Raw genomic sequence first — 17,585 nt, 5'->3', positions numbered from 1 at the left:
AGTACCATAGGTACTCTAACTTTGACATGGACATGGGTGGGGGTGCTTACAGGGAGAACTGATGGATGAAACAAAAAAAAGCGGTAGCCTCCACATGATCGGTGTCATGTACCCAATGAATATAAATTGAAAACCACTGAGTGCCTTGAGACAGATGGGCTTTCACAGGTAAAGCTTTCTCTGGCCACTGGGCACTGTACCCTCATTTGTCCACCCATCACCTCGCTGGAAACAGCAGCTTCCCTTTAGCTGAGTCAGGGAAAGAGGACATGCCACCACACCGTAGCCGTTCAGCGTAGTGTTCCAGCAAATTGGCCTGAATCCTCAGTGAACAAGTAGCTGGGAACACTGTAAAACCAAAACCTAAGTATGAGTCAAAATCCTTAGTCTTGTTTAGGGTGCCACCAGAATCAGTTGTCAAGTTCTGAAGTTGGTGTGATTTTGTGCTGAGTAAGGGCTGTGACTAAGAAGTGTAAGGCAAAGTAGGTCTTCAGGCTTTAGGCACTCAGAGTTTGCCAGCTTTGCTTCTTAAATCTAAATTTAAGTTAGAAAAGTGCGTAGGTTTATCTGTGCTGCATTATCATAATTTTTCCACACAAATTACTGTAGGAAGCTTTTCAATAGGTTTTGATTTTGGCTAAAACCTGGTAACGTCACAAGGTGATTTTAGGAGGCCTGGAGTGGCTGATATATTTAGCTCGAGAGGGATGTGGGAAGATCTGCCTGGTGGAGCTGTGGCCACTCTAAAGGGTGCCCAGCCCTTCTCTTTGCATCTTTAAAATGCAACGCAGGTGCTGGGAAGTCCCCCTCACCCGCTTTCTCAACTCCACACTCCAGTACAGCAGAAATGGCACAAAAATATTCCCTGAGGAGTGCCTGGGCCTGGTTAGAATGGGGGTGAAGTGCTCTAAAAGAGGTTGTGTAAGGATATGTTTGACCTGACAATTTGGAAACGGTGCTGGATGTGTTTAAGCAAGGTAGTGTAAGTAAATATCAATTAACTAATCTGAAGACAAGTAAACATTGGAGTAAACTGTATGGAAAAGTACCTTCTCTTGTGGGAACTTGGGAAGCTTTAGAAGCTGGGAGGAGAGACATCCAGGTGGGATGGTGGGTAAAGCATTTACATCAACCATGACCTTCCCATCCTGATGGGAGAGACATCCAGGTGGGATGGTGGGTAAAGCATTTACATCAACCTTCCCATCTTGATATTTTTGTTCTGCTCTCTTTATCTATTTGGACAAATGACATTATTAAGCAAAGTGTCACTTGTTCTCATATGGGAAGCAGTGTGTGTGTCTTGCGGGAGGTAGGGAGGTCTGTTTTGTCTTAATCTATGTAATGCTTTTGTATAGCATGGCTCACTGATAATTGAACATATAGTAGTTCACACATAGTAGTGTGTTTATCAGTGATTTTTTTTCCTGGTGAAATTGAGCACGTCACTATTTGCTTTCACTTCTGCATGGAAACACTATGGTTTGGAGATCCTTGCCCTTCCCTTTTTGTTAATGTGACCATAATGTAAAAATCTTCCTCGTTTATTGCTCTTTGGTGTTTGACACTGTTTTTACACTTTCTGAAAGTGCTGAATCTGGTGGCTGGCTAAGGCTTCCTTTGAAAAGTGAGACTATGCCAATAACCAGGGAGGGTAAGAAAATTTAGTAATTCTGATATATGGGGGCATAATCAGTAGAAAGTAAGGAGTTTCAGGATATATTAGAGTAGAATTTACATGACTGTCACATGAGAATACTGTTGGGGTTTGGGTTTTCTGTGGTATTTTTTTGAAGAACTAGTTAATTTATTATAACAAGGTCTCAAAACATGAGCAACCCTATCTGCGGACGTCTAGAATGACACAGCCTGAATGCAAGAAGATGTTATCTTTTTAATAAACAGCTTTCTGAATTTCCTTTATTTTGATTTTTGTCTTTAGAATCCCATGTTATTCTGCAGCTTGTGTTTTCTGAAGCCTGGAAATTGGCCCAGATGCTGTCATACCTTCCTTTCACAACAGAGAGAGGTCATTTAGTTCCTGGTCATTGAAACTCTTGAAAAGCTTTTCCTCCACCATACTCCCCTAAAACCTCTGCTTTAAAAGGAAGCAGAAGATGTAGCTATTATAAGTTTCCTTGATAACAAAGTGAGCTGAAATTCCCAGGAGGCGGTGCTTTTTTAACTGAGTCAATGTAAAAAGTTGAGGGACTGAGCCAGTTCTTGGAAATGATTCAAATATGAAAAAACATCTGGGTAGGGGAAGTAGCAGTTCATGATACTTGGGGAGCATGGATTTCTTACAGCAGTTTTGCTGTCAAAACAAGTGTGTTTTGTAAATAACACCCTCAGTGAAGCCTGAACTCGTTTGAGAATAGATTGTTCAGTAATTATTTCTACTATGGTGTACCATTTGTATGGCTGTTGATTAGTTGGCAGTTTTGCCGGTACACTTTGGATGTGTGAGATGAAGTCATTAAACATGTAAGTGTGGGAAGGAAAAACGGTTCTGAAACACTCTGTGTCTTCCCATTAGTGCCTGACACCTTAAAAATATTGGTGCTTGGTTAAATATGAAGCTGTTGACTCGTTTATGCCTAGGCATTAACTGTGTAAACCATCTCTAAGGTCAGATATCATCTTATTAGAATAAAGAGCTCATTAATAAAGTATAGCACAAATGGCTTTATTCTGTAATCGTTGCTAGGGTGGGGTAGCATTTAGGAGCTCTTCCTCAGTTAGGAACTAGTCATCAGTTGCCTAGAATGGTGGGTTTGATCCTACGTCTGTTGTTCCCTGGGTGGACCTCAAATCTGCAAGTGTCTTTGTTCCTGTATTTTATTTAATGCAGAAATTGATTGCAGCACTGAAGTTGTGCTTGAATTACTTGTTGATTTATTTGACCTCTTGTTTTATTGGCAGAATTCATTGCAGGTGAAAGACTGAAGTGAAGAATCCAATGTAATTTTAATTGTCTTGGTAATTTGATCTTCATTTGCTTAAATATCTTGTGTACACAGTGAGGAGCTAGGAGAATTCATGGAGGTGAAAGGTGCCAACAGCCCTGGGATCCTTGTACTGACCACAGGCCTCAGCAAACCCTTTATGCGTCTGGATAAATACCCCACGTTACTCAAAGAACTTGAAAGGCACATGGAGGTATATCTTATCAGCATTTATGTTCCAGCTTAATGATGATTTGACAACAATTATTTTAAAGGTACATGTCAAACATGATGGGACCCAAAATTATATTTGTTTGCTCTTCCGTCAGCCTTCTAAAATATGGGCTGCAAGGGTTTAAAACTTAGTGCAGTAAAACTTCCTGTAAAAGTTAAACTTTTAGAGTAAATCTAGCCAAAGAAGCTAATCTTCACTCCTAGAACAGTCTTGCAGCATCTTTGGTTGACTTGGCATTGAATGTGTTTCCCGTTACTACTTGAGGCTTATCTTGTAGGAGTGCTGCTTCTCATCTTAGGACCTCAGCGTGTTGAACACATCACCTAAATAGTCCCTTTGACACTGTCCAAAAATGATCTTTCCTGTATGGGAAGGTGTTTGAAGAGCTGCAGCTTCTGCTTTTGCATTTTATAGGTTAGATTTTTTTGAGCGTGAAAGCAGGAGAGAAATAGAAAGCATATGGGTCTTTGTCTTGTCACACAATTTGGTTTGTCAGTTAGTGACAATGAAACATACTAGTCTGTAAGGAATCTAGTTTTTGACAAAGCTAAAGTGCCAAAGCTTTCCTATTAGGATTTCAAAATCTCTTGTCCCCTAGGTCTCGTAAAACTTCCTTGGTTCTATTTTAAGCATAAGTTGGAATGTTCTAAGTGACTCTTCATTTTTACTACAAGCCACCAGTGTTTGATATAAGAATAGGAAGGCTGTGAAAAGAGAGCAGATAAGTCTACAATTTCTATTTTACAGGATTGTTTATCTGTTTTTAGTTAAGCCTCTAAATTTTTTTAATGAATTTTACTAGAACTAAAGTTTTTGTTGTATGTTTTCTCCATTGTTTTTAGGATTATCATCCGGATCGCCCAGATATTCAAAAATCCATGACTGCCTTCAAAAATCTTTCTGTAAGAGTGATTAAAAAAAATAGATAATATAAGTAAAGTGTTTTATAATTTCATCCCCCTCTATTGCTTTTAAAAAGTAGAGCTTTTTTGTAAATGTTTGTATAAGAAATTTTTGAAATCCTGGAAATCGATTCTCTTTGTGGGCAGAGCCCAAGGATGGTAATTTGCTGGGGAGATATAGCACATAGACTATTGATGGAAGAGCCAAGTAAGCGTTCTGCACCTCTTGGTCTGCCCTCTCACTTTGCATCATTTCCCCTTCTTCTAGTGCTAGCATAACTAGTGCCCTGAAGAAGGGCTTCTTTGCAGCATTTGAGTATATTCTCTGAGTTTTTTAGTAAGTGCATTCCTTAGAAGGGAATGATGTTAGGACTGGGGGGAGAGCCTGTGAAGGGGAAAGTGCTAGGAAACTCAGAAGACATGAAGCTTTTAATAGTAATTGGAGGAGAGAGCCTAATTTGAACAGATGAGCTGTCTGCTGTTGTCTTAAAAAAAAAGTCAACTGCAACAGGCATTTATTTAATACAATTTTGGTTACAATAATCTTTTGTGTTTCCTGTTAGGAGTGTGTGCTGGTGGTAACCTGGCATTTTCTATTTTTTATTTTTTAAAGCAGATATTTAGTGTTATCTCTGTTCAGAAGAGGTTTGGGGATACCGTTCTGTTGGGTGTTTTACTAATGAGAGGAAACCTTGTTGAGAAAAATTAAAATGAGATGAGTGGGAGTACGGCTAGTAGAGCAGGTTGGGGACATATGAAAAATAGGAGCACAAGGTTATATGCACTCATAGTTTGCACAGTTAGCATGGCTTTTTTTACTAAAAAAGATGCTTTGTTGTATAATCGTGTATTCATGACACCTGTTACTCTTTTCTGCTAAGCCTAGTAATTTTTGTTTGGAAGTACAAAAATTTAAAATGTGAAGGAAGGAGAAATTTGAGAAACGGGACTATCACTGAATTTGGGAAGGTAATCGAAGTCAGTGCATTGAAAGAAAAGTAATACTGAAGTTTGCAAAAACTAGCTTTAGAAGAAATATTGGTAATAGTCATTGAAATGAAAATTATTCAAGTTAGGTGGTGTCTTCTGCGTACTCCAAGCACAACAGTAAATACAATTGTAATGGTATTTCTACACTTAAACCTGCTGCAGATTTGATAGAGTTGATAGCGATGGTATTTTTCCTTATCTTTGTTAGGCACAATGTCAAGAAGTACGGAAACGGAAAGAACTTGAACTGCAAATACTGACGGAAGCTATCCGTTGTTGGGAGGGAGAGGACATTAAAACACTTGGCAACGTGATTTACATGTCCCAGGTCATGATTCAGTGTGCTGGAAGTGAGGTAATGTCCTTCTTGTCTTTACTGTCAGTCTTTCTTTCCGTTTTGAATCAAATTTATTATAATCATTACGTAGCAGAAATAAACAGAATGCTTCAGAGATACTAATCTAGACTAAAATATCTCTCTACTGATTTAAAGCTTTTATTACAAAATGTCCTTGAAGATGGATGGCCTCATGTGTAAAATTTACTGAAATGTAACCAAATATAGCAGCTATAAACACTGATTTTGAAGGACTGTTTTCAAAGTGTGTAATTAAACAGGATTTTCCATGTGTAGTTACATTACAGGACCATTTTGCCTAGCAGTCATTATGGAGTGTTTTAAATATCAAAAACTTTCAAGTTTTGTATTGCAAGGTGTCTGAGGCACACTGGTTTTTTTCTTGTTGTTTTGGGAACTCTGCTCAAGTAGTGAATTTTTAAATCCAAGCTTTACAACCAAGTGGTTTTGGAGAAATAGAATAAGAAGAGGCTTTAGAAAGTTGAAGGTGACACTGTAAGGTCTGGGGTGATTTTTTTTAAAACAAACCAGACAAATAAAACACATAAAGAAAAGGTTGCCCTACCAAAAATGTTAAAGTAATCTTAAAAGCAAGTGCTAGCAGAAAGGAAATGTTACACAGATTACTGACGCGTTTTTACTGTCAGTTGTTCCCCTGTAAAATCAATGAAGCTTTGAACCTGGTGGAGGCTTTTAAATTGCAACCTCATTCAGTCAGTTTCCTCCCTTAGAACAAAGGTGTCCATAAATATGAAGAAAGAAGAAAGCGTTTATGCAACTGAATATTTAAAAAATTCGTCACCTGGTATTTTTCTGTCAGATGTTTTGTTAGGTGTTAAAATAAATAATTAAGATTCAGTAGAGCTGATAGTGCATCTTTTGCAGTCAGGTCTCTTCTAGTCTTAAAAACAAAAGAGCACCCCTCCCCGCCCCCCCCAGCTCATCATGAGCTGAAATGTCAAATTTAATGGACTTTCAGAAGTTTCTGCATAGCATTGAAGCTTTTCTAGATAGCTGAACAGCTAGGTAGAGAACAGCTCCCTTTGTGGAAGAGCAATTGGTACTGGTTTTATCTTTTTAAAAATGATACAGACATTTGTAAATGTTTACTGAAAAACAGAAACATTAGAACTTGGTAAGGACTTGCATTTTTTTGTGAAGAGGTTTGAAATTGAGACTTTGAGTTTGTCAATGGATATATTTGTTTTGTCATTAAAACATACCTTAATGCCTCTTTCTTCCATTGTTTGTCTATAGTGGTAGATTAAGTGTAAACCACCACCTCCATCCATAACTTCTTAAGTGAAACTAGCAAATTAGAACCAGAACAAAGTAATGTGTGTTTTTATTGTGAATATAAGAATTATTACTTTTCCTTCATGTTCTTTTTCTACTTTGGGGTCTAATCCAACACCGTTCAAAAATCTGGTCTCGCCATGGTCTTGATATTAGAGTAACAGCATACTTTTAAATTATGTTAAGAAATATATCCAACATGTAATTTTGGTTTTGCTGAAATTGACAAAACAGTTATTACCATATTAAACACAGTCAGTATTTCACCCAGGCTGTAAAATGTCTGTTTTAAAATATTAGGCTGTACTCTCCAGGAAGAAATATTGGCATGTGTTACTAGCACTTTTTAAATAGAAAATCAAATAATTCTGTTTTTTTTTTTTTTTTATTTTATTCAACTGAGAGCTAATTTTGCCAGGAGCAAATATTTGTGGAGTAATTATGGAGTTGTAACATTGATGGTAGTTTTTAATAATATAAAACAGAAAAAGGGGGGAGGGGGCTTGTGATGTTGTATTTACTTTTTCATTTTCTTTTTTTGATAAGGAAAAGAATGAAAGGTATCTTCTTCTCTTCCCTAACATTTTGCTGATGTTGTCTGCCAGCCCAAGAATGAGTGGGTTTATCTATCAGGTAAAGTAATACATGAACATACGTGTATAAAAGCATTGAGGGGTGGGTTTGTTTCTAAATAGTATTTCATAGAAAATTTGGAAGGATTGATAAACTTCCGCATTTATAAAGTTAAAAGCTAATTTCTGCAATACGAACCGGTCATTGGTGTTACAAATTAGACTCAGGCTTCTAGCACAGAATTTTATTACTATGTTTTTTAGCTGTTAAAATCAGCAAGGTTTGGACTTTTTTACATTGTTAGTAGTAGCTAATGAGAGGAAGTGTAGATAGCCTTTTAGATCTACATAGGAAAATGATGGTGTTTTACAGGTTTGTTAGTGCTCTTCCAACTGCTGCTTGAATCTTACCAAAACTAGACAGCTCTGCTAAGTTTAGCTGAGTTTCTTTAGGCGTGTTCTGCATTAGTGTTTTATCTTTGAATCAGCAGGCAACTTCTGAAATGAATCTTCTAGTCTTCCCTGTTTAGTGATCTTTGAGTCACAGTGCAGAAGTAGTCTCGGGGCTGACAGGCTGGATTCCCTCGGGGTGAAGCTGAACTGGAAGGCATGCTCCAAAAGTGCATTTGATCTGCTATGGCTACTGGAGCAGATCAGGTACATGGACTGGCATTCAGTTTTGCAGAAGCACCTGCATTCTGGGTGTGTAGTTTCAAAGACTCCAGAGAGATGAAATAAATGCATAGTCCATGAGTTTCTGAATTAATTATAAATGTTCTAGTATTGTTATGCGATTTACAGACATCACATTAAACCACCAAAATTTCTGAAAGAAGCCTGAGATTTCACCTGCTGTAAGTGCTTCTGTAAATCAGTCTCTCGAGCAGTTCCTTTTCTTGAGCAGTGACTCATCTGCTGTGAGGGAATGCTGGAGCACAGTCATTTGGGGTTCCTATGGAATTGGCTACATCCAGTCACACTCTGGCTTTTTTTAGAGCAACTAAATTCCAAAATTCATGTTTGAATTTGTATCTTACCTGCCATGGTAGCAGCTGCATTTTTCTAAGACTGTGTTGGTTAGGTGATTCAAATGCACAGTCCAGTTTCTCTTAGCTTTGTGCTCCTTGTCAGAATCTTTGGCCAGTGATTTATCCCAACAAAGATGGAAGAAAAATACTAGAAAGAGCAGGTGAGCTCTTTATCTCAAGTAGCACATCTAGAATTTCTGATGAAGAAAAATTCTTGTGTACGAGTTACAAATGTAACTGACTGGAAATTTAGTGTGTTAACGAACAATGTAAAATAAATAATGAATCTGTCAGGTTTGATTTTACTCCCACCTTGTCTGCCAGGTGTATAGTTCAGCAAATAAGCAATTTTCTGTGCATTTGTCTTCAGCTTCTGCTCAGTATGGCCACAACAATAGTGTCTGCTGCGTGACCTTCTGTTGAATGCAAAAGTCTTAATTTCCTCATAACCTCTCACATGATTTTCCTGAAACTGAGAGCTTCTCAAATATTCATGACTACATACTCATACCAAGGCAAACTTACTTCATCACTGTGCGTGTCTGTCTGGATTGTGTAACATGGACTGCCTGGACTCTTCTTCTGAGGTTCTTGTCTCAGAACTGGGATGGATGCAGGCAGAAGATGATGCAACTTCTTCAGCCATTCCCAGGGAAACAGTGACTCCACTGGAGTCTGCATCCTACACTACACCTTCCCTGTATTTCTGAATATTCCAGTTTTCAACAGACTTCAGATGTTCTGGTTGATAGTGCTGATACCTGCCGCATGAGCTAATTGGGAGAATTTTTAGTAGTGGTAAACTGAAGTCACAAGGGACACAATCTATACTTTACAAAATGGCTTTGCAGTTTTGTTGAAAAAGAATATAAATGATTCATGAGTTCAGTTCCATTTTCTCTGTGTTTTGCTGACTTCATACTTTTTCTCTCCATGTGGCTCAGGTGATCTTTGATCTCTCTTGGTGTATCCCCATATTTTCTTTTCACCTATGTCAGCAGTTCTTGCACCTCTCTGTGTGGCTGCACGCTGTGTGATTCATGAACCGGTAGACATGGAAAAACAGAAGAGAATTTTAGGCTGCATTGTAGTGTATGACACCACCATGTTTTTCCTTCAGTGGGGAGGCTGTTGCAAGAAAACTCTTTGGCATCTTGGGCCTGAGCACACCCTGTGCACACAGAATACCAAGTGATACTTAGTTTCCACGATTCTAAGAAACCTTTGTCCATTCTGCAGTCATTAGGAAAGAAAAAATGGGAAAAAAGAGAGTTGTGTCTGTCCTGTCGCATGTCATGTCGTCCCACCCTCCCCCCAATCTGCATTGGATCCAAAATTCCACAGTACATAGTATTTGCACTTTTGCCAGCATGTGCTGAATAGTGTTTCTGTGCAGGAGAATACAGGATCTGTCTTAAAGAACTTTTATTAAAGTTGTATTTTTGGTAAAGCCTTTCATCCTGACAGTATTCAGTTTTACTTATTCTTCTGTGTTTCTGAAGAGTCAAAAAGTCATCCTAAACAGACTTTTTTTTCCAGCTTGACAGGGTTTAAATAAAAAATTTTCTTCTGCAAAACTAATATGTTCTTCTGAAACTTCACAAATTTAAAGGTGTTTTTACTGCTTTTGTTTTCCTTCCCCAAATATTTCTGAGTGAGTGTAGTAGTGGGGTTAGTGTAGAGATACAAATCTTCAGTAAATAATTGATGCATTTGTTTGGTGAAATCTTCTTTTCTAAATCTACTTGTACCACAAACCTTATTTTGAAAGCTAACTGACCAGTTTGCAAACAAATGTGCTTAACGTTGAGTCACCATTGCCTTTAGTCATGTAATATGGATGACGCTGAAGGTCTTGGTTCTGAGAACCTGAGGTGATGACCACTGTTAAATTTGTATGGACTTCATACCCTGCATAGTTATCAGATAGATTCATTGAAGTCACAGGTGTCATTTGCAGAAGTTGAGCATGTTAAAAACTTCCATTATAAGGTGTTTGTGTGGATTTTTAAATATTTTCAAGCCCTCAGTATGTGTGTGTTTGCCGATTCACTTTGTGTGTCTTTGTTCAGAACTTGAAGCTTGTATATTTTTTTTACTTGGTAATGTTTTGAATTTAACTTCAGTGTTACTGCCTTTTTTTTTAGGGGAAACTGCCAACGACAGGAATGACTATCACAAAGCTAGAAGATAGTGAAAATCATAAAAATGCATTTGAAATATCAGGTATTGGCCATACATATTTTTTTTTTATTGGCTACTTGCTCCAGGATAAGCTAGTTCAAACATAAAATGTTCTATCTCAACAGCAGGAAAATCTTTTTCACTGTGAGGGTGACCAAGCACTGGCACAGGTTGCCTGGAGACCTCTCCATCCTTGGAGATACTCAAAAGCTGTCTGGCCATGGTCCTGGGCAACCACCTGTAGATGTCTTTGCTTGAGCAGGTGTGGAGCAGATGACATACAGAGGTCCCTTCCTGCCTCAACCATCCTGTGATTATACAAATTTTGTAAGGCAGTTACCCAGAGCCTAACCCTGAAAGCTGCTTTTTACTGCTAGTCTTAAGCAGTTAACAAACTGTGTTTGTGTGGCATTTGTCCCCCAAGTTCTGTGTTTTAATGAATTGGTGGCAGTAGCCTTGGAGAAGATCCTTTATAATGAAGCAGTGCTACTCACTGGTTGAAAAGAAATTCCAGATACTCTGGAAGAGCTTTAAACAATAGCTTTCTTCTAGAAACAGTCCACCCCTGTCCTGAGAACCCTTTAGCATCTCTGCTAATGATGGTTGCCATTGTGCGTGCTTTGGGTAATTTCTGTCTGTTAGGACATCTGTTTCACCATATACCTAATTTTGTTGGTGGATTTAAAGGATGGTGGGAGCAGGGTCCACATGGTGGAGCTTTATACCTTCATTCATTTCCTGGGTCATTTCTGCCACCAAACAGGTTGCATTTAAGTGAAGTAACTTTTGCCCTCTCAAGTGGCAGGCAGTATCACACATAAGTGCTATGAGGCAGAGGGGAAAAAGCTGTTGATGGTGCATGTTCATCTGAGATAGTAGTTACAAAGCTGACCTGGGATGAGGAATGTGACGGGTTAAAATTGAGTTAACTGCAGGGATTAATCTTTGGTTAATCTTCCTGGTGGTTTCCCAAGTGACTTTTGCCTCAGCTTTAATATTAGAGAAGGTCAGTGAACTGTATTTTATAACTTTTCACAAATGGCAGCTTACAGACTCAAGAATGACATTTTAGGCTACATGCTGGCTTTACTGGGGAAGATTGAGAAGCATTTGGCTACTAGATAAGCCTGTCTTCTACACCTATCATTAAAGGTTGTCTTTAGTTAATACAGGTGGGGAAAAAGATGTAGAACTCCTGTGCCTGGCACGGGAGCAAATATGTGGAGGAAATGTCTCTTACAACCTGAAAAAGCCAAGATGCTGTTGTACTGAAAATACAGGTTAAAATTTTTGCTTAATACTTAGGGGATATGATGTTTCAGGGAATTAGTGTTGTTATAATTGTGTTGGATTAAGTTCTCTTTCTGCGGTTTCCTACATGTTCTATTTTCTGTCACCCAGGAAACATGATTGAAAGGATACTAGTGTCTTGTAACAACCAACAAGATTTGCATGAATGGGTGGATCACCTGCAGAAGCAAACCAAAGTCACAACTGTTGGGAATCCCACCATTAAACCTCACTCTGTGCCATCTCACACGGTAAGAAATAGCTTCTGAATTGGCGTGAATGTCTGCAGTGTCTGCAGAATTAGGTTTTCTGGCAAGCATACCACCATGTAAAGCGTTTTTTAGCCACTAGTAACAAGAACTGAGTGTTGTGACTGCAGTTTAATGGATCAAAAGATCATTCTGGTTTTAACTGCGTGAACAATGAATGCAATGTTTTGATCTTGGTGTAATAGTTTAACAGGATAAAAGAAGTTTCATTATCTTTACTTTTTCTGTTTTGACCAAATAGTACCTCACCATCTTTTAAGTATCCTTAGAGCAGTAGGTTCTAATTGGTGATGTACTTGACAAGCTGTGGAGAAACAATTTCCTTAAGTACCTTCTTTTTGGTACTGCCTTTGAGTTGTTGGATATGAATGGATCTAAATTTAGCTCCACCCTCAGTGGTGAGAGAAGTGGGAGCAGGCAGCTCGTAGCTATTCTTTCTTTAGTACATTCTTTGTTTGTGGTAGACAATAAACATTCCTTTAAGCTGCATTTTTCCAAAAAATAGTTTAGTATCAAAATCTTCAAAGGTCAGCTGTAATAAACAGAAGCACTAGAGAGCGAATGACGTTATTCCATCAATCCGTGATGATACTATATCTTTATGACAATATTGTGCTTTCTTTCTCTTCCCATCACCCTTGTGTCTTTGACAGCTTCCTTCCCATGCAGTAACACCCTCCAGCAAGCATTCAGACAGCAAGCCAATACCCCTGACTCCTGCATACCACACTCTCCCTCATCCGTCGCATCATGGGACCCCACATACCACGATAAACTGGGGACCTCTGGAACCTCCGAAAACCCCCAAGCCTTGGAGTCTGAGCTGCTTACGACCTGCACCTCCATTACGGCCTTCAGCTGCTCTTTGTTATAAAGAGGTGAGATGGAGCAGCCAAAGAGTAGGACTGTGTAGTAGGCCTACCATAGAAAGTTTAACTTTTTTTTTACACAGCACCATTTTGCGATTTTGTGTGGGTTTTTTGTATAAAGATGATTTAACAGCCATTGCTGAATCAATGGTAATAGACCAGTGAATGCTGCTCATTTCAAATGGGGATTTCATCTTGAGAAAATAGTAAGGCTTGTTAGGAAAGGCTTCCCCTGCCTCCCCCGAGTGCTTCCACTTACTTCCACTCTTTATCCAGTTAAGAAGTAAGATATTAATTTATTTATTTATTTTTAAAACTAGCAATTCCTTTGTTAAGTTGATCATCCAGGCTTATTGTGAAGTACCTTGTTTGCTAAGCACACTGCAAGGTATAATTGACTCTTGGTTCCTCAGTATTTACCACCGTTACTAGGTAACAATAGCACGTTTCAAAAGAAAAGAATGGTAGCTGTCAAAATACATGTAATGTTTTTGTACTCAAAGGTACTGATGGCTAATGTTACTGTTAGCAAAAAAAAAAAAGCTTAGCTTTTAAAGTGCTGTTGTAGTTTTTAATTAGCATACAGTATGAACCAGAAATCTGTTCCAAGACAAATAAAAAGTGGTATTTTAACCACAAAAAGATGGTGGCGATAGGTTTATTTGTTCCTGCCACTACGTTTTGTGTGGGTTTGTAAATAGTAAGAAAATGTTAGATTTGTGTTGGAAGTCTACATCTATGTAAAGAGGAGAATATTGGTTGTTCTATGGCTTGGTGATATCTCCTGTTTCAGTATCTTGGTCATGCTTCCTTATGATACTGATGTAACATTAAGCAGCAGGACCCAAAAAGAATCATACAGTTATGCCTAAGAACATTTGATTCTGCAAACATGAGATGTTGATAGAAAAAAATTATTTTGTAGACATGTAAATTGCAGAAACTGTAGCCTAAACTCTGTGCCCCCGCCCCCCTGTGTGTTTTGTTTTGTGTTTTTTTGTTGTTGTCTTTTTTTTTTTTTCCTGTTGTGGGTGTGCCTGTGTGACTTGTTTTTTCTTTTCTTTTGTAAATCCCCTGAAGGGAAAAAGTAATACGTGTTCTGCAATTGGCAGGTTAGTATTTAGGCTTAGTTGCTATAAGAGGTTCTTCTGTTTGGCTGTATGCTTATTTTGTAGTTTAAGTTTAATACCTTTAACGTTTTCATGAACTAAATTCTCCAATGTGGTAAAAATGTCAATCATCCTTACAGTGTTTAGCATACAATGATGTTCAAAACCAATATTCATCTTCTTTCATCTGTCCTGCTCATTCACCTTTTTACTTTCTTGTTCTGTATCTTTATAGAGGATGTCTTATATCCTTAAGGTAAGGGGTAGACCACTATATTCCTTGTGTTCCTGTAACCTAGCATTCTTCCTGTAAATTAGCATGACCACATTTTGAACAGAATTGCTGTCTTTGTTGCTGTATATTTTTTTTTTTGCTGTAAAGCTTTGTAAGAACAGACCTACACATATGCAGACTCTGGCTTTAAAGAGTATACTACCTGCCCAGCTTCCTTGTTAGGTCCTTTTTAACCTGCATCTAAGTAGACGAATGAAATGGGTTGTCTCTTCAAAAGTTAAGGAAAAAAATGTGTATTAATGTGTGCCTGCCTCTTCCCTTCACTCTAGCTCCCAAACAGCCTGCATGTTTTTGCAGCAGCTTTTCCGTATATTTCCTTTAATAGAACAGAAAAAAATACCTGATTTTGTGTATAGTTGGAGGAAGGGTAGAGGGTAAGTGAACCAGTTCAGGCAAATCAGATGTGCCCAAAAAATATTAGTAAACTGAATTTTGGTGCTGTTAAAAGATTTTTACTTAGTAATTCCTGTATGCGTCTTAAAAGTTCAGCTTTGAAATAATGTGGAGAAGTTCTACTCCTTTTTATTTTTATTCTCCCCACACAGGATCTCAGTAAAAGCCCTAAAACCATGAAAAAGCTGCTTCCCAAGCGCAAGCCAGAACGGAAGCCATCAGATGAAGAGTTTGCACTGAGAAAAAGTAAGAGACACTTGAACAAATATCTTTATAATGCAATTTGTAGAATTAACAACTGTTTAAATTCTGTGAAAGTTAGATGGACAGTGTAAGTAAGTTACCTGGTTTCTTCTCTCTCCTGTCAGGGGAGAGGAGTAGGTATCTCCAGAGGATGGTTTGTTTTATTCATTTTAGGTGCTTATGTCACTGTGGGATTAGTTGCTTTTGTAGAGTATCACTGTTGACTATAGTTGATACAGTTGCTTGTGAAGTGCCTGTGGATCTCTGTTTGCAACAGAGGGAAGGGAGGTTGGCTGCAGAGCCATGTAAAGTTCAGTGAGATAAACCTGTCTTTTAATACTGTGAACAACAATTTGAGCAGAAGAGATTCACGCAGCAGAAACTCTTCAAGACTAGTTTTTTCCTCAAGGAGGAAAACAGGAAAAATGCTTTTAAAACAATCAATTGTCTTTCCCCACACATAGACTCCTGGGTCCATCTAAACTGATATTAGAGGTAATAGATTTCGGTTTGATTGGAGTTTCGCTCGGTTGCAAGTGAACAATCTGACAGCATTTTTACTGAATTCCCCAAAGAGAAGATTTGTGGAGATCTACCTTTAGAAAATTTTTGCCATGTTAAGTTTGAATAGTTAGATATCTTTTTTCAGTAGTGCTTGTTTGTACTTTAAAGTGTGAGGAGTTTAATTACTGCACTTGTCACTATAATGTAAGCGTATCTGTGAAGTTTAATTACTGCACTTGTCACTATAATGTGACAAGTTATATTGTAACTTGTATCTGTGCAGTCTTTCCTACTACACACCAGACTGAAATTGTACTGACGTATTTATTATGCTGTTAATTCTGAGCTTAATTTTCAATAGTGTGTTGTTACCCCTTGGTAAATCTGATATATAGACAAAATCCAGAAGTTTTCAAGATCTATTTTCTGTGAATTAATATTCTGAATTAATTTCTGAATTAATTTCTTTGATTAAATAATAGCTATATAGTAACTGGAGTATACAGGGTTTTTTCAGTTCAGTGGCCGTTTGGTTGAGAATCAGAGTGACCACATTTCAAAACATGTCCTGTGCACCTTTAGATGCTCAGAAAATTTCTTGAATGTGAGGGTAATTACTTTGACTTGATTTTTTTCTTCCCCAAGCATTTCATAACAGTATCTTTTCTTTTGCTCATTGAAGTTTGATTACTTTTTTTTTAAATGGGTTGATTACAAGAATTTTAAAGGGTTAATTAGGCTGAACTGTGGTCTCACCTGAAACATAGTGATTTACAAAGGCTGTTCTGTATTAATAAACATGACCATGTTTAAAAATCCATTTTTCCCGTTGATTCTAGGTACAGCTGCTTTAGAAGAAGATGCTCAAATTCTTAAAGTCATTGAAGCATATTGCACAAGTGCCAAAACACGTCAAACACTAAATTCAAGTAAGTTAGAAATTATTGAAATGACTTAACTAAAACACAATTAGACAGTTTGCAAAAAGAGGTGTGTATGTTCTCAGGCCTTTGCAAGTAGCAAGCTGGACCTGGAAGAAATAATAACCTGTTTCTGGCTTAGTATCAGTGTCAAATGTTTAAGTATTGGATGTCAATGACCATGGTTAGAGACTATAATTCTTTCAGTATTTCTTATAAATAAATAAAGTGAGTACTTGTTATGGTTTAAAATTGCACAGAACTTCACTAATGAATGAGAGGTGTCTGAACTGAGTATGACACTTGATCAGTAAGCTTTTGAAGAATCTGGTAAGTAGTGAGGAGGAATAAAGAAGTAATCACAGTTTTGGAGGAGTCTATTTTTGTTTTGTTCTGTTCAACAAAGACTTCTGACATGGAAAAGTAACCTAGACCTAGAAAAATTACTTTCATTGCCACTAGTTGTTTTTAGTATTAATTCCAAATTTTAATCCCATGTTGTAATTTCTAGAGAAATTGTTCTCCGATCTGTGTGTTGCTTAAAGCCATTTTTAGTTTCTCAGATCAATATCTAGCTTATTGAAAACCTGTAACGTGCCTCTGGGGTCCTACTTCATTTAATCCAAATCGAGGTTGCCATGTGGAGTTCCTCTGTGTTGTAAGTAAAACTTTGCGCAAAGCAGGGGAGCCCACCAGCATGTGTTCCATTTACACAAGGAAGGAGAAAATGCTGTTGTATTTGTTCTGATTTGCACACTTCTTTTTTGCACTGATGAATACCAATATAATTCAGGGATCCTTGGAACACAGTATAATGATCCTGAAGTACTTGGCTGGTTTTGCTGTTGTCAGGAGCTAGAAGAGTGGATGTTATAACTTACTCCTCGTCCACTAAAGCTGTGAAAATTTGCAGTATTAATCATTGTTACTGCTCCCCACAGTGCTCTGTGGCTGTTTTGCTTCCAAGCAAAAGCACTTTATGCTGACAGTTGAGAAGTCTCAAAATGCAGTTGCAAACTTAGTTCATGGATTTTTCCTAATGTGTGCTCGCTTATTGTTATCACCTTGAAAAAAATGCAGCTTCTTTGTATTCATAGGTACTTTTTAATTGGAATATGGCCCTTGTATTAGATTGTAGAAACTTTTGAAGTAACAGCAAAAACCTTCATTTTAATTTTTCTGT

General features: G+C 37.8%; 1 protein-coding gene across 5 annotated transcripts in view; it reads left to right on the top strand.

Moving 5' to 3' along the window:
- Positions 1–17,585, top strand: part of ARHGEF7 (Rho guanine nucleotide exchange factor 7) — a 138,187-nt gene that overhangs the window by 102,626 nt on the left and 17,976 nt on the right. For all 5 annotated transcript variants that reach the window (XR_001412281.1, XM_014944127.1, XM_014944126.1 and 2 more), the window contains exons 9-17: positions 3,021–3,159; positions 4,023–4,082; positions 5,281–5,427; positions 7,273–7,359; positions 10,474–10,552; positions 11,912–12,051; positions 12,723–12,947; positions 14,888–14,981; positions 16,322–16,411. Coding sequence is in view for 4 of the 5 variants with exons in the window: in XM_014944127.1 (XP_014799613.1) it covers positions 3,021–3,159; positions 4,023–4,082; positions 5,281–5,427; positions 7,273–7,359; positions 10,474–10,552; positions 11,912–12,051; positions 12,723–12,947; positions 14,888–14,981; positions 16,322–16,411 (1,061 nt within the window). In the remaining variant the exon portion in view is untranslated. The remainder of the gene's footprint in view (positions 1–3,020; positions 3,160–4,022; positions 4,083–5,280; positions 5,428–7,272; positions 7,360–10,473; positions 10,553–11,911; positions 12,052–12,722; positions 12,948–14,887; positions 14,982–16,321; positions 16,412–17,585) is intronic.

This window comes from Calidris pugnax, unplaced genomic scaffold (genome assembly GCF_001431845.1).
Source record: "Calidris pugnax isolate Ruff unplaced genomic scaffold, ASM143184v1 scaffold69, whole genome shotgun sequence".
NCBI lineage: Eukaryota > Metazoa > Chordata > Aves > Charadriiformes > Scolopacidae > Calidris > Calidris pugnax.
Note: the sequence above shows the minus strand (reverse complement) of the source record. Positions and strands in the feature narration are given on the sequence as shown.